General features: G+C 35.6%; 1 protein-coding gene across 6 annotated transcripts in view; it reads right to left on the bottom strand.

Moving 5' to 3' along the window:
• Raph1 (Ras association (RalGDS/AF-6) and pleckstrin homology domains 1) overlaps positions 1-17,591 on the bottom strand; it is a 103,121-nt gene that overhangs the window by 15,680 nt on the left and 69,850 nt on the right. For 4 of the 6 annotated variants that reach the window (XM_023710040.1, XM_023710043.1, XM_023710044.1 and 1 more), the window contains 7 exons: positions 14,706-14,780; positions 6,503-6,580; positions 5,940-6,099; positions 5,125-5,246; positions 3,684-3,749; positions 1,889-2,032; positions 404-514 (listed from right to left, as the gene is read on the bottom strand). In XM_023710040.1, coding sequence (XP_023565808.1) covers positions 404-514; positions 1,889-2,032; positions 3,684-3,749; positions 5,125-5,246; positions 5,940-6,099; positions 6,503-6,580; positions 14,706-14,780 — 756 coding nt within the window. The remainder of the gene's footprint in view (positions 1-403; positions 515-1,888; positions 2,033-3,683; positions 3,750-5,124; positions 5,247-5,939; positions 6,100-6,502; positions 6,581-14,705; positions 14,781-17,591) is intronic. The other 2 variants (XM_023710042.1, XM_004626732.2) reach the window with 1 other exon arrangement.

Genomic DNA, 17,591 nt, shown 5'->3' with positions numbered 1-17,591 from the left:
CATTCATCCCTGATGTAAGTTTTCCTAAAATAAGCTTATGATAAATACAAATATCAAATGTATAATCAAGTATATTTTACATATTATGGCTCAAAGCTTATAATAATCATCCACTTTTTATGTGCATCATTCTAAGGCTAATTGGCTAAGGGTCAGTTGTGGCATAGTACATGTTTTTTTCCCCTCTTTTTTATTTTTATTATTTGGTTATATTGGAATCTAACTCTACATACTAGCAAAGTGTTCTAGAACTGAGCTACACACCCAGTTCTACCATTCCTTTTTCAAGACACACAATAAAGCAAAAACAGTATACTTGCTGAAGATCCAAAGTATTGCAAATGTCCAATAACCTATGTCTAACCTCAATTAAAATTCACCCAAAAGCTGTTAATGTGTTTACCTTTAGCACCAGACAATAGTCTGTAGGTGCTTTGTATTTGTTTCGATAGTCCTGGCCATAGTAAACATTCACATGGTCGAGCTGGAGAAAGCACACCAGATCCCGAGAAACCTAGCATAAAAACATCCAAAAGGTCAAGTTAACAATGGTGTACATAACAGTGTTTGGACAGAATATCCTGTCTGCTTCTTGTACTATGAATAACCACTAAGAAGCTAACAATGTACAGTGTATTGATTATCAAAACTGTCCTATTAATCATCTGTGAAACTGTCTCATTCATATTTCTCAATAAAAATAAAAAAATATAAAATTAAAAAAATGGTGTACAAAGAAACAAGTATAATAGTTACAATTTTTAGCTGAAAATCTAAATTTTACTAAGTAGAAATTACTGCTATTTTGCAGAAGAAGAATAAAGTTTTACACATTTATTTAATCTATAATATAACCCCCAATCAGTTCATTTTGCTTACTGTTACTGTTTGTGTCTAGATGTCCCCCCAAAGCCTCATTCCATCATAGGTGGAGCTTTTTCAAAGGTGGCTGGATCTAGAGTATGTAAATGATTCATAGTACAATACTAGGATTAAGGGTGTTGGGATTAAGGGTGTGTGATTACTAAATCAGTAGCACTGATTGGTTTGGCATTTTCTCCAAGGATATAAAAGGGATAGAATATCAAAGGGGCAGAAAGAAGCTGCTAAGAACCCTTGGTTGCTTGCTTTGCTACCCTCTACCCACCATGGACTGTTTCCCCTCTGCCATGCCTTGGAGCCAGCCAATTATGGACTGAAATCTCTACAAACTATGAATGCAATAAACCTTTCCTCCTTTAACTAAACCTACCTCCTCTGTTGGTTATTTTGTCACAGTAATGAGAAAAGTAACTAAAACACTTACTCTCTTGCTATTCATACCAAACCTAATTTTTTTGGAAATGCTGACATTTAAAGAAAATACTTAAGTATAGTATGGCATATAATTACAATAGTGTAAAGGAAAGCTCCCTGGAATAAAACATATCTCAAATACAGTGATTCTCCACTGGAGGTTTCTTCATCAGTTAAATAGGGATATAATTTTGTTTATAGGATTATTATAAAACTGTATCATATTAGATGATACTCTAAAGCCCTTAAGATAGTTCTGTCCTCAAATTAGTACAAAGCGATAGTTATACCAAGAAAAAGCCTATCATTCAAGATTGGAATGGCTGTAAACCCCGAAAATTCTTCTCCCCAAACAGCTACTCTGGCAAGAACCCCAAAATAATAAATAAAACTATGATTTCAAATGTAGTAAAAGAAATGAGTTGAGCCCAACTAATGACTGGAGAAGTGAAATTTTTTTTAGTTTCCCTGTCTTTAGATAGATTACAAATAAAGTAATCTATTCTATGTGAGCTAAAGTAATGACATACTCATTACAAATTAAAGCAATAAGCTTGAGAGAAGGGACCAAAGTCCTACAGAAAGGACCCACCTTTGCTTTTCCTTTAGGGACATAGTAGATACCAGATGCTCGCAAGAGAAAGTATCGCTTTTTCCAGGACTTCTTGCCATCATCTTTCAACCAAAGGACTCCTTCAATTTCTGGTACAGTTACAGAGCTTCCACCAAAGCATTCCTAAAATAGTAAGATGAGCTACAAAGATTTCTGATCCTTGGGTTGTTAAGAGAAAAGTTGGGCCTACCCTTGTCAGATGCATTACTCTAAAACAGGAGTGGTTTCTCTATTAAGCCCATGCTATTCATTTCATCTGAATCTGAACTTTCTAAAGACAATATAAATTTATTTTGAAACTACTATGGCAATCCTAAAATGTTTAATTAACAAAAATTCCATACATAAATATAACAATGAACTTCTGCCTATGAACTTTTTTCTAATGTTGAAGAAAAAGTAACTTGAAACATAAATTGTATATAACAGTACTTAAATGTATTTCTAAACAGCATAGTTTAAATAAAATACTAAATATAATAAAAACATTATGGTTAATATAGGCATTAAGCTTTATTTTACTCCAAATTTGCAATGAATTAATTAGCTGTCAATCTAAAAAGGAATAAAGTTGAAAAGAAAGCACCATGTTAAATAAATGATTAACAACAACTGAAAAACCATATGAAGCAATATGGTCTAAGACAAAGTGGGCATTTGCTTTCAAAACAACTAATATTAGGTTGAAAGAAATATAAGCAAACTCAAAATTCTGTATTCTGTTTATGCTTAGATACAAATCTAATATTAAAACTACTATATCTGTGAAAGAAAGTCCTTACTAAATACCAGTGTAGGCCACTTTCAACCTAAATTAATTTCTTTGTCCTCAAAGTACAGAAAAGTTAGGAATTAAAAAGATTTTTTTTCTTGATGGTAACCAATATCACTATAAAAGGCCAAGTGCCTATCTATCTTCATTTTCCTAATTGCCTTGTAAATTTATTTCAACATATTAACTTCTTTTAATTTTTAAAATCAGCAAAAGCTGAAAATTCAGTTATATTTAAATTTATTGGAGGTTGGGAAGATAGCTCAGCAGTCTAAGTGCCTGCCTGACAAGCAAAAGGACCCAAGTTTGATCCCTAGTACCACATGCCATGCCAGCCCTGAAACTGGGCACGGTACTGCATGCCTGTAATCCCAGGACTGGAGGCTGAGACAAGAGGATCACTACAAATCTGAGCTGTGGGGCCGGGGAGATAGCTCAGTGGAATAAGTGCTTCCCTGGCAAACGCAAGGGCCTGAGTTCAATTCCTGATTCCAAAAAAAAAAAAAAAAAAAAAAAAAATCTGAGCTGTGTAGTAAGACCCCATATCAAATAAATTAAATAATTTTTAAAAGATACATAAATTTATTATTCTGCAATGTAAGATTTTTCCAAGAATAACTAAGAAACTTATTTGAATTATTTATGGCTATATCCTGAGATATTTTGTGAACAGCTAATTATATCCAGCTTTCTCTCTGAAAAAGCAGGTAAAAACAGCAAACATTTTACAGCAGCCAGCCCTTCTTCCCACTTGGCACCCCCTAAAAACTTACTACTTCTTTTACTCCACTAGAATACTGGTTGGCAAAAAGTTTTTCAAAGGTTCTTCAGTTGCCTAACCTGTTCACACAGTTGAATTCTCTCTCCCTCATGGCATCAGAGAATACAGGCTTCTTGAGTTACAACTGTCACTGTAAATATGGAGCACACCACACTGCACTTTAAAAGGTACTTAATACTTCACTTACACAATGTGCAGAAAATGGGGCAGGGGAGGCATACCTCTAGCAGTACTTCTTTGTTTCTATCTGCCATTTCAGCTGTTTCCTTTTTCCCCAGAAGATAATTCTGGAAAAAACAAGGAAATAAAAGTTAATGAAAAAAACCTATCATCCCCTTGGCATAATAGATTTCTTGAATAGAAATAACAACTCTAGATTAATTTTTGCCAGTGTAGAGGAAATGGAGTGCTGCTTTGCTGAGGTCCCAGTACATGGGCTTGATCATTAAATTACTCAACTCTAGCCTCTTACCTGCCTAAACATTTGTCATGAATTACTCCATAAATTGCCCTCTCCTGAATCCCATGGAAGAGCTGACAGTATGCAGAAAACTTAGTTCTTGCTTGAAGAAAACCCAGGTGCTGTGCTGGCCCTGCCCCCAGGGTGCACTGAACTAGCAATTAAGACTGGGCATGGTGGTGCACGCCTGTAATCCCTGCACTTGGGCAGCTGAAAACAGGTGAATCACTGAGTCCAATCTACGGAGTGAGACACTATAGACCCTGTACTAGATTTAAAAAAAAAAAAAAAAGAAAGAAATGCCAGATCCTGTAAGATTGTAACAATCTCATTTTATTAGCTCAATGAAAACCTGAATTGCAATTATTAATATGATTATTTTTCAGTTGCCCATAAAAAGAGCTACTGATACTCCCACATGAATTCTTCACTAAAATATCCAGAGAAGCTAAGTCTGCAGGACTAAGTCTGTAGGAAAGCTATTCAGTACCTTGCACACTGTTGCTGTTTTTCTCACTACTCCTTATCATGGTGTTCTTGTTTTTACCCATCTATTCATTTCTTTTTTTTTTTTTTTTTTTTTTTTGTATCAGGCATCAAACTCAGAACCTTGTACTTGCCAGGCAGGTGCTTATGCCACTGAGCTATCTCCCCAGCCAGAAAACTTGGTTCTTGCTTTTTTCCCCCCCTCACCTATTGATTTCTATGAAATAATCTAGGTATTAGGAAGTATTAATCAAACATGATTTTATAATAAAGGTAACATATTAGAATGTGGAGCCATTTATAATCAAGGTAATTATAATTTGTAAAAAAATTCAAAAAAGAAGTAAAAGTAAAATAGATAAATGGTGGAGGTAAGACTCCTTTTCTTTGATGAGGAGATAAACTTGCCAAATAAATTACTGGGTTCAACACAGCTCTGAGTTACAGAGCAAGGAAACTCAGTAATTTCCTGGAGCTATTTCTGCTTTCATTTAGGTTCATCTCCTGGAGGCCAACACCTGCATCTAGCAGCCTTACAACCTCAGAACCAGTGACGAATACTCCTGTGGGGTTTGTGGCTACAACACTCCAATCAAGTGAATGCCAGTCTCCTAACTCCACTAATTTTGTAATAAGAGAATCAAATAAGATCTATATCTAAAAACTCTGACATGAGATACATATCTAAAAATCTTAAATAACTTATTCAGTCTTACCTGTGGGTTTTTGAATAGTGCGTATTTTTCTATACGTTCCATAAATATAAGCTTATTTTGGCTATCTCTTGTCCAATTAAGAAGATTTTCAACCAAGTTTTCATGGTCTTCAAAGATTCTCTCTGTTCAAAAAAAAAAATCAATATTTCTTTTGATATTTCTCAAAATCAAATTAAAGACATGAAACCTTGCAAGGTGATTGAAATCTGAATCATATTCTTTTTTAAAAAAACTGAGATGGTGTATTACTATGTAGTTTAGGCTGGCCTTGAATTTATAGTAATCTCTCCTGCCTCAGCCTCCCAAGTGCTGGGATTACAGGCATGCACCACACACTCAGTCCAAATTCATAGATTATTGACATTAACATCCTGAGCCCTAACATGTTGGTCTACATGTCACAAACAAGGAGACATGCCCTACATGTGATGTGAAGCAAGTTAACGGAGGTTACACCAATGACAGAAGAGTTAGGACTAGAATCTAAGTCTTCTGACCTCCAGCACATCATTCTTTAGACTAGTTCTTTTCTGTCCACTCTTAAATTGACCTCCTGTTAAAGAACATAATCTAGATAGTGGTTTTTAAAAATTTGTTGCTGTTGTATCCTTTAGAGTTAAATGGTAGTGCAGAGGTATTGGTACCACATAGCTGTGGAAAAGATATTAAAGAACTCTCAAAATACTTGAGGTAAACTCCTTGGTAGTTTTGCAGGAAAAGGAAAAAAAAAAAAGCCTCAAAATGCTTCTATAACATGAAAGCTGTAGGGATTACATAGAAGTATAAAAGCAATTAAAGCAATGTACATTACTAACCCATTTGTAACTCAGAAATGGTTTCCACCAGCGACCAGTCTAAACTATAGCCACAGTGGGACTTGTCCATCAGGTTATCCAGCACTTGTCTCACTGTCTGCCTCTCATCCACCATCATTGTTTTAGAACTGTCGTCAGACATGTGGACTCTAATCACCAACTATAACAGGTAAAAATAACATTCAATGAAAACCAAAACTTGGCATCTTGGAAAGGACTTGAATATACTACTTAGTGTCTAAGCATAAATTAAAATACAAATATTACTTTTTTATGTGAGAAAAACTAAAAAACTGTACATCAAGTAACCTACCTAAATAAATTTAAAGCCTTTAAAAAAGATAACAGGTAAAGAGTCTTATGTTAAGATTATTCTTTACTCTTCTAGATTTTAGAATAAGTTCTTTTTTTACACAAAAAATGTACCTGTGAAAAACACATTATCAGAATGAAGTCCTTGTCTACCACTCCATAAATGAGAGAAATAATAAATAAACAAGGCAAGTTTTTCTAAGTCCAGAAAATGGATAAAAATCCCAATCAGGCAAATGTTCATGCATCACCTTTTTCACTTGTGCCTCTTTAATTTTCTCCAGGGCAATTCTGATCTTCTCAGCTTTCAATTTTGCTGCCTGTTCTTCCTGTGAACACAAAGCACTTTAGATAAACTACTGCTAAAATGATGAGAATATGTAAAGAAGTCCTCTGTACTCTTTAATCATACACTTAGAGCACATTTTAAAAAAGCCTTGCTTATAATATGAACACAGACATATTGTTAAAAGGGGGGAAATCTTTAAAATGTCTTTTAGTAAGATTAGATTTCACATTCCAGAGGGGAAAAATCTGGCATGGTAAATTAGTAAATTTGATTTTGTCAATAGAAAGTGGACAACATCTACATGGCCATCCCTGTCAATTTATTTTTATACAGCCTCAACTTACACTCCCTCCAAAGTACAGAATAAGCTTTTGCATATTCATGTTTTGATTATATAGAAAATGTACAAAAAATCTACAGCAAAAGTTACTTATCAATGATCTATTTATCCATAATCCTTATTAAAAACTCTTTATTAAAAAATGTAGCCTCATTAATGTATTAATACAAAGGAAGCTGCCATATAGTTTTACTTTGCTTTAGAAATTTATAAATACAATCATGCCAGTAAATTTGGATTCATTTCTATTGCTTCATTAATAAGATCTTTTAAAATGTTAAATATAACTTTCTAAGTCACTTAAAGTTTAGGAACTTCTACTTCAAAAAAGCTAGTTTATACACAGTAATAAAAATTAAAAAGAACTAAAGCCATTTGGCTATTTTTCTCTAAGACAGCATACACTAATCACCAGAGAGAGGTATACACCAGGATGTTTCAGCATACATCAGAACAGCACTTACTTGTAATTTCCAGCAATAGGCCATAATCTACTGTAGCATTACTCTTCAGTTGAAGAAAAAAAAAACTTACATAAATAGACTTTTGCTAATAAAAGACTATTTTCTATTCCTAAGCTTTTGATTGCTTTAATACGTATTTTTAAAAAAGGAAAAACCTAATTATACCAGTCACTTTATCTTCTCTGAATTGTACTTAAAAACCATAATCCATGTGCCATTCATTCTTCATTAAAAGCTAAAACTTCCAGGGCAAAAAATTAACAGATTTACCCCCATTCACCTAAATTTATCGGTTATTTACGAATTGCTTCTCTTTCCATTTCATATTCTCAGCTGTCTTTCTTCATTTCTAGCTTAGTATTTACTACTCTGTGGAACAGAGAAACAGTGGTAAGGGAGGCAGCAAGCCCGCTTGCCAGAAATCTGATCCCTTTCAATGAAAGAAATCAGTGAATTAACATAATAACCAAGGCCTGGAAATACTATCTGTAAACTGAATTAGGCAGACAACAAAGAACTTTATTTTAACAATGGACAGGAGTAAGAAAAGACTTGGTTCTCTACTATAACAGATATAGTCTCCTGATTTAAAGACTGAATTTTCTTCTTCCCTTACTCTTTCAACAAATAAACAGAATTATAAAATAATTGTCATTTTAACATTTTTTCTTTTAAAAGTAGGCTATTAAAGAAAAATCAATAAAACTCTTAAGTCTCTAGAATTGAGTCTAAGAGAAATTCATTATTAGGTAAATTGCCAAACCATGAATGTATTTTGAGGAGTACAGTATGGGTATGAAATATTTAAAACTGTCAAGAAACTGATTTTATAGAAGTTCCTGGAAAGCATTTTCCAATGTCTCATCCTTATATTGGTATAAATGGCTATTGCAGTAAAAGAAAAATTATCAAGGCATTTCATTCAGATGAGGAAAAACCAGCATGGAATCAATGCTTTATGTTTTTGTAATACAAATATGAACTTCTAAATAATTAAGTTTCTTAACAATGTCATAATTAATTGACAGACACGAAAATAAGGTTCAGAAGATGTTCTCAGAGTTGAAAACAGTTAACAAAAAGTAAGGGATATTCAAGAAAGTAAGTTAAAAACTGAGAATAAAAATGGTACTGCCATTTTGGAAAACACAAAACCCATAAATCGGTGTTTATAGAAGCATATGAATAAATCATCATAATTGCCAAAACTTGGAAACAGCAAAGATGTCCTCCATTAACTGAGCAGATTTGAGCAGATAAACTATGGTGCATCCTGACAATAGAATTATGGCGCTAAAAAGAAGCTATCAAGTTACCAAAGGCACAGAGAAATCTTCAACAGTATTAGCAAATGAAAGAAGCCAATCTAGAAAAGCTACAAACTGTACTTCTAACTACTACACTCTGGAAAAGTTAAAATTATGGAGACAATAAAAAGATCAGGTATAGCTCAGTGGACTAAGCACAGGGACCAGGGTTTGATCCCCACCACCACAAGCCACAATGGCCCCGTCCCTGGGCACACTGAGCTGGCCACCAAGACCAGGCATAGTGGCACATGCCTGTAATCCCAGTGCTGGGGAGGCTGAAAACAGAAGATCACTATGAGTCCAAGCAGCACAGCGAGATCCTGTTCCACATGCATGAATGAATGAATGAATGAATGATCAATGGTTGCCAGGGGTTGAACAGGAGTCAACAGGCAGGACACAGAGGATTTTCAGGGAGCTCAAATTACTGTGTCAGACATTTATAGTGGTGGACACATGTCAGAACCTGAAGCTTGCCTAAAAATAAAGTCTATCTAAAATACATATATGTGTCAAGGGCCAACCTGATAGCTCAGTGGACTACAGTGCCTGCTTTAGGCCAAGTGCAGCAGCCAAGGTTTGATCCCTGGCCTGCCGTGCTGCCCTGCCCCTGAGGCATGGTGGCATGTGCCTGTAATCCCAGCACTCAGGAGGCTGTAAACAGGAGAATCACTGTGAGTCTGATCTACTGGTGAGACCCTGTAGACCCTGCCCTAAATACAGAAAAATAAAATAAAATATGTATGTTTATATTCTACATTCTGATATTAGTTATAAATACAAAGTATCTGCATGCCCCTATTTTACTTTTGTACTTGCAGCAAAGTTTTTAATTATGGAAGTAAGGGTTAAACAAGAGATTGTGTATAATCAATTAACATACAATTAAGCTGAAAAAAATATAATAAATCAATTAGGTTTCCTAGCCATCAATATCAAAGCATTTTTTAAATTTAATTTTTTAAAATTTATTTACTATTTGATACAGGGTCTCTCTATGCAGTTCAGACTTATAGTGATTCTCTTGTCTCAGCCTCCCCAGCATTGGGATTTATAGGCATACAAGACCATGCCAGGTTTTGGGGCCTGCCTGGCTTATGTTCCACACTGGCATGGCATGTGATACAGGGGATCAAACTTGGGTCCTTGCCCTTGCCAGGCAGGTACTTAGACCACTGAGCTATCTCCTCAGCCCCTCAAAGCATTTTTATGTAAAGCACACTACATGGAACTATGTTAACAAGTCCAAATTCAGCTATTCTTCCATGTGTTCAAATACTATTCTGCAGTAGCTACGTAAGTCAGTTTAGGTAAGGACCCTGAAATTCAAATTTAAAAGCTAGTTGTTTCTTTGAATATCATTACTGGAACAAAACTGAAATATGTCAAAGTGAAAATTTTATAATATTTTATGCTTCCTAAGAATGATAAACTCCTTTTCTGTGAATTCTATTTGTTATCTACTATTGTTAAGTCCAAATAATTAATCATAGTTTATTTAAAAAAAAAAAAAAAAAAGAAACTGTCTTAAGATCTTAATGTTAAGGGCCAGCAAGACAGCTCAGCAGACTAAGTGCCTGCTTAGGTTCAGACCTTGGCATCACATGCCAAGCCATCCCGGCCCCCAGGTGCACTGTGCTGGCCACAGAGACCAGGTGTGGTGACACACACCAGTAATCCCAGTGCCAGGGAGGCTGCAAACAAGAGGACCACTACGAGTCCAAGCTGTACAGTGAGACCCTGTACCGAATACATTAAAAAAAATTTTTTTTTAAAGATCTTAATGTCAGACTACAGGAAAGAACAATAAATCTCTGTTAATGTGTTTAGATGATATATTTAAAATTCTCTCGAAGCTTATAAGGCAATGCAAAAATCTGTGTTCAATGAGCAATACAAAGGAAAAAGTTTTCTTCATCTTAGACAAACTCAGGTCTTAAATTTCATGTTTATATTATATATAATGAGCAAGTTCCTTGTGTGCCCCTCATCTTTTGACTACCCTTTTCACTACACTGTCTCACAACTAAACTAAGTGAAAGATACTTCACACATATAAAAACAACTTTCTCTCCTATCCTTTGCTTAAAAGAGCCACAGACAGCCCATTTTCTAACACTGAGTGGCTATCAGTAACCATCAAATGCCAAGCCTCCTCAAATTTACATAAAAGAGAAACACTTGGTGAAGATCTTATGATTAAGTGAAAACCAATACTGTGGGTTAAAAGTGTTAGAAAGTTCTCTGTGTGCTAAGAATTAGAACACACAAGTAAAGAGGGTCATAGCTACAGAAAGAGTGAATTCCTTCAACTCAGAAATTAAAGGCCTTATCGGTTAAAAACAAACCCAACTGAAATTAAGGGGCTAGACAAATTCTTTGGAATGTAGTTTGACAGATTACAATTAAAAAGTTATGCTAATAATTCAAAGAGAATTTGGGAGTGATACAATTTAATGCCCATTAAATATTCTATAAGACTGCTTAGAACCAATATAATAGTGACAGCTTATTTTCTCTGAAGAAATAATGAAATCAGCAGACTAAGAATAAAACCAACATTAACTGAAAACCTACAACTTGCCATATTATCATGCTTGTTGCATACGTATCCAATTTAAACCTCAACAAAAAGTACAAGGCCACTATTTTTTTTTTTATTTTTTGGTGGTACCAGGGATCAAACTCATAACCTTGTGCTTGCCAGTCAAGCACTTATTCCACTGAGCTATCTCCCTGGCCCTAAGTTGAGAAGGTGTTTTTTTTTTTTTTTTTTTGACTGGCTCAGGCTGATTAGATGCAGGCGTGGTGTGGCATGTGGAGCTGGGGATTGAACCACGGTCCTGCAAGCCTGACAGGATTTGCTCATGTGGGCGCTTAAACAACTGAGTTAACCAGCAACCCTCCAAGGCCACTATTATTAGTATATTCATTGTACCAATTACCAATGAAAAGTTCAGGAAGACTGTTAGCTTCCCAAGATCAAACAGGTACTGTAGTTATCAGCTGGCTACTTATTCCTTCCACCATAACGGTACAGTTCCTATTGTAAGGGTTACTTATAGCTTAAGCTTTCAGATATTAGTAAATTAAAAATTGCTCGTTAAAAAAGACATTCAGTAATATTAATAAAGAAGCAAAGAAAATGGTTGCAAACTTTTGAGCATTCTCAAACAACTCAGAAGAGGAAGTCAGAAATTGGTACACCAGGGTATCTGTAGGGAGAACCAGGTTGCCACACAGGTGGGGCTGAGGTGTAGCTCAATGGGGAGCACATGCTAAACATGTGCAAGGACCTGGTTTGATCTCCTGCACAACATCCTTAATTCAGTTTGAAAACTGCTAGGTGATCTGGTAAAGAGGGCACTGACAGTAGTACCAAGATTAAGGCTCATCTGAGAGGCCAGTAGCTTGGGCTGTCTAGGAATTTCTGTTACCTCTTGTAGGACTCCCTCCCAAAACCACTCTACCTGCTCAGGTTCAGGTTCTGTGTTACTGAGTGACATCCTTGCTAAAATCTCTTGCTGCAAAAAAGCAAGGTGGTTTACAGAAGGGAACTAGAACCAGATGTCAGCAAAATATACCAATGCTACCAGCTGGGCAATGGGAGAAGATAAGATGTGGACAGAAATGGTCTAATACTGCAGTCAGTATGACTGTCTCTGGGCAGAAGGATATGAGAAGTTACTAAGCCCATTTACTCCAAAACTTGTTAAAAACAACTCTTCCTATGGGAGGAACTCTATTTTGTTCACTGCCATATCTGCATAGCTAAAAACACTGGCACAAAGAGGACAGTAAATTATCTGTTGGGTGAATGAAGTCATTCTTTTCAATAGTTTCCCAGTACATCTGGTGAGAAACGTAAAAGCCTTAGTGTGGCTTGAATGATCTGGCTCCTACTTTTCTCCCCAAATCCAAATCAAGACACTTGTACTTTTCATTTCACTATGGTAGCTCTAGCAACATGATCCTTCAGCTTCTCACTCACACCACGCTCATGTCCCTTGGCCTATCTACATAGTACAATCCCTTCTTCCAGACTAGCGTCTTTTCATCCTTAAATTTATAGCTGAAAATGTCATCCACTTAGAAGAGTCCTTTCTGATCTTACCATCTAATTTAAATGGAGCCCTAATTCTTTTCTCAGTTCTATACTTCTTTACCTTTTTTTTCATAGCATTCAATAGTATAGATTTTTCTTTACATACTTATTATTAAATCCATAGGCTGTGAGCTCCTAAGGGTAGAGAATAAAATGTTCACTTTATACAGTGTTGAATACCAGCACCCAGCATAGTACATGGATCAGTAAATATTAAATAAGTAACAGAATGATAAACATTTGAGAACTTACAAAAATAGACTAGAGGAGGGACAAGTAAAGATAAAGACACAACTGCAGCAGTTCTGACAAGATATAAGAGCCTATTACAAGGATGAGCTCAATAAGCATGAGATGGATGTGCAAATGCACTAAACCCCTAGAGGGCTTTGCCATGCTTCATTCTAGATTTGAGAGAAGAAAGGCGCCAATGACAATCAGCTGGCTACCACGAGACCCTGGGTCTCTGGGAAAGTGGTAGTATTCTAAGCAAAATAAGATGAGTATGAATTGTGGGGCCCTGGGGAGAAGATGGGCACGGCGGCTACAACACCTGTGAGATATAGGTGCTAGTAGATGTTGGTGCTTTCCCAGCAACCCTTGCAGCTCTCTGGAAATGAGATGCTCTCAAGGGGAAGAGCTGATCTACCACAGAGACCTACCTGAAACTATGAGTGCAGGTTCCAAGATCAGATAGTAAACAGGAAAAAAAAGCACTGAGGAAGAAAATCCTTGCTCTGGTTATAAAGTATGGCTACACTCCACTTAAATGTCTCCTTTTGCCTGGTCTTTATGCTTCTATCTCTATTCACAGACCTACCATAAAGAGAAACCTGGTCAAGAGAAAGGGCCCCTTGCTTGCCCTTCCAAAGGGTCTTTTCTTTGAGCTACTTCTTGGGCAGTTTTTTTTAACCTATAATCCTCCATAAGTTTAACAGGTTAGCAAGAAATGAACAACACAAACAACAAAAAACCTTCAGATAAAACTTAAGAGACATTATTCAAAACTACTATAGAAATTCTTCAGAAACTATTAGCAAGGCTGACATTCTTTTTTTTTTTTTTTTTTTGTATTTTAGGGAAGGGTGTACAGGTTGTTCAGGGTCTCACTACTAGATCATACTCATAGTGATCCACCTGTTCACAGTCTCCCAAGAGCTGGAATTACAGGCACAGACCACCACTTTGTTTCAGCATGCCCCAGGGGCAGGGCCAGCACGGCAGACCCTTGAGCCTGCTTGTAGGTGCTTTAATCCGTTGAGCTATTTGGCCAGCCCCCAGGTCTGATATTCTTGAATTAACAATATAACATTTTAAATAAGATAAAGAAATAAGGTCATGATTTGAAAATAGGCAGAAAGGTGTTTAGCTTCTTGACTCTTAATATTTTTTCCTGGCTAATGATAATTGCTAACAATTTATAATTGTTATAAATACCACCTCAAAGAAAATCTAGCTGGACTGATTCAAAACATTCTGAGGACAGAGAACTGGGTTATTGCAGCCTTCTTTTCCAATCTAAGTCAACGTAAGTGAAGATTTTCTTTCTATAAGTCAATAAAGTCAATACAAACAAATTATAAAATGTACTACAGAAACTCACAGTATGGATAACCATGAGAGTAAAAATATATGTAAGCAATATTTTTATACTTTAAGATATAATACAAAATTGAAAAATTACAACATACTTGAGAAAACTAGGCATTTATAGAAATTTAAAAACTTGTGGAAATTCCTGAAAATATTTGCTACTCTTCAGTATTATCTGATAGTCATTAAGATCAGATAGGCTATTACCTTCAGTAAGATAAAAAATAACTTCTATTAAGGACAAAGGTATAAAATGACAAAGCAATAACATGAGAGTACAATCAAAAACAGAAACTATATTCCACCTACAAGGCAGTCAACAGTTACATGCATGAAGAAAGCAGTAGTGTCACCTTGGTCAGCAAATGGGAAGGCTTTCCTGCAATGTTTCTCAGAAGAAGGGATGTTTCCCTGTCCAAATAGGAGTGCTTGCACAGGAAAAAGAGGAGAGAAACAAAAAAAGGAAATAACAGAAGTCAGTGGAGCCTTATAATGTTTAAAACATAAAGTAGACAAAGCAAGAATGATTCTCTATAATTAATCTCACATTTTTAAAAAAATAAACTGAGTAAAATCTGTCTATGAAGAAAATTTTTTAAAAAAGAGAAAAAGAAAAAGAGAAAGTAAAGGAAGGGGAGGTAAAGACCTCATCCCTCATGTATGCCTATAGATATATCACAAGTGAATCTTCCTAAAGGATCACACACACACACACACACACACACACACACACACAGAGATTACAAAGCCAGTTTGGCTTCTATGCCAGTATCCATGGAATGCTGTACAAAGAATATAAATAAATACACATCTGGGACCATACTCCTTCCTGTTGATAAAGCCTGTTCAAGGCCCACACTGTTTTAAACAGTTAAACTGATAGGAACATAATACGACCACATCACTTGAAAAATTTCTGCAACTGTTTCTGATCAATTCAATGATAAACCTCCCAAGAGTAAAATTGCCCATGTTTTGGCTAATAGACACTAGCTTTCAGCAAAATTTTATGGCCCTCACTACAGGACCATGTTTTGGCAATAACACAGCACAATGGAGTTACACAAAAAAAGTTCTATAATGCTACAGCATGCAATAAATCTAAGTTGTTCTGATTAGTTTGGACTAATCATTTGGAAAGAAACTTTTCAAATGCAAACAAATACAGTACCACATAGCTGCACCCATTCAGGGAGAAAATGATCCTAGGTACAAACATGCTTCTTTAATATTGGAAACACTACTACAGAAGACATCAACTTAATCTGCTCAGATTTACACTATGTTGAGTTTGTATGTGGTTATTTCATTGCCTATAATGTTAAAGCTGTGTTTGAATTCAAGATGAACCTATCTTCATTCCTCTCACTTCTTAACAAAAACAAGAAAGCTGAGGTTAAATAAAAATCGAAAATATTCACTACAATTCACCACTGACAGCCAAATAGTAGTAAGAGTAGAGAAGATCACTCCTAGATTTTCATTTATCCTAGATGGTATAGTCTTCCTAAAAATAAATACTGGTTGGCTCATCCATCAAGATAGGAAGTAGGCAAAAAATTCTGAAAACTCAATTTAGTTTAAGTTTAGTGATCTGCCAAGACCAAGGAGAAAATTGAGGATAATGAACAAAAAGTACAATTAAAAAGTACAGCTACAACTTTCACTGCTCTTATTCTCAATCATCTTTGTTATTCACACAACATGTAATCCCAACATCAAATTCAAAATTTAAGCTTTAAAGAAAAAACAAGATTTACTCAAATTCTCTACTTTATATCATCCCAAGACTTTAAGTCTCCCCAAATTTATAATATGAGCAGTTAGAGGCAATATTTAATCACATTTGTTTAAAGAGTCATTAAGTTAATCCATTTTGAAATATTAAAATAACTTAAAAAGGAGACAATCATGATTGGTGACCCACAACTATGACACAACTTAAACATGAAATCATTAATGACAGCTATACATGGTCATAAATTTTGTTGTGATGGCCACTATGTATATCTAAAATGTACCAAAAAAAAAACTTGATAAAAGTATGCTGCACTTAGACATAGACATTCACAGACTAGTCAGTAACAGAGAAAGGGCAGGTCCATGTTCATTTATGCTACAAGCATCTGTAGCAGAAAGAACAGACACAGAAACCAAAGACAGCAAACTTCTCACAGTAAATTGCTTTTTTTAACCTATCTTTCCTTATGGTAACATTCAGAGTCAGCCATATACTACGCCCAGAATTCCTTGCTCTTCAGAAAGAAAGGGCAGGGTGTATGTGCGTGTGGAGAGGGAGTGCTGGTTACTGGAGAGGGATGCAGGAGGCATGAGAAGAGTGGGGTACAGCTGAGGGTTTAAGAACAGGAAAAGACTGGATTTGGTACTTCAGCCACAGCCTTGGGGCGAAGACATGTGTCAACCAAAAATGTACAAATGTCATATAAGTACAGCCTCTTTTTATTTGCTTCTGTGTACTACTCTAAACACAAAAAGTCAGAGGCTTATCTATAATCCATTTTATGGGCTTGTTTTCTCTCTTCTATATTTCCCTCTATCCATTTATTCAACTACTTTTTTAACTTTGAGCCTGGAAACATGCTAAGCATTGCAGATGAAAAGGCAGATACTTCTTACCTCAGAGAATTTAGAATCTAATAGGTAGATAGAGACTCACTAGCAACTATAAGGTCATATGCTTGGTGGATTTGGACATGCAGGAAATGAGCAACTAGGACAAAACTGGGGGCTCAGTAAAGTATGTCTGAAGAAGCTTATAGTCCTGAAGGATGAGGAAGAGGTTGCAAAGATGCAGAAAAGGAGAGGACAGAGACGGAGACTAGGAGTGGCATTACTGTCTTCATGTAGGCATTACATAAAAGGATGAGGACAATCTCAGCTGTCACAATGAAGCACAGAGAATTATCAGTATTTATTGGGAAGGAAGTAGAAGTGCTAGATGCCTTGCAATCATAGAATAATGTCACACAACAATGGAAGTTTCACAACTTGTTTCACGATTTTTTAAAACATGTTCTTTCATGGAAAATCACAGAGATGGGACATCTTGTTTGCAATAATCCAAATTTGGAACCTAACTTCATTTACATATAAATGCAAAATAATTTTGTTGCTTTAACTTTTAATGACTTTTTAAGAAATCTACTTCAGTTATTTCCCCCTTTCTCTTACCACATACAAATGTGTCATGTCTGCTATCAAAACACATTTTAATTTTA

This window comes from Octodon degus, unplaced genomic scaffold (assembly GCF_000260255.1).
Source record: "Octodon degus isolate 3935 unplaced genomic scaffold, OctDeg1.0 scaffold00016, whole genome shotgun sequence".
Taxonomy (NCBI): Eukaryota; Metazoa; Chordata; class Mammalia; order Rodentia; family Octodontidae; genus Octodon; species Octodon degus.
The sequence above is the reverse complement of the archived record's forward strand: the minus strand, read 5'-3'. Positions and strand labels throughout refer to the sequence as shown.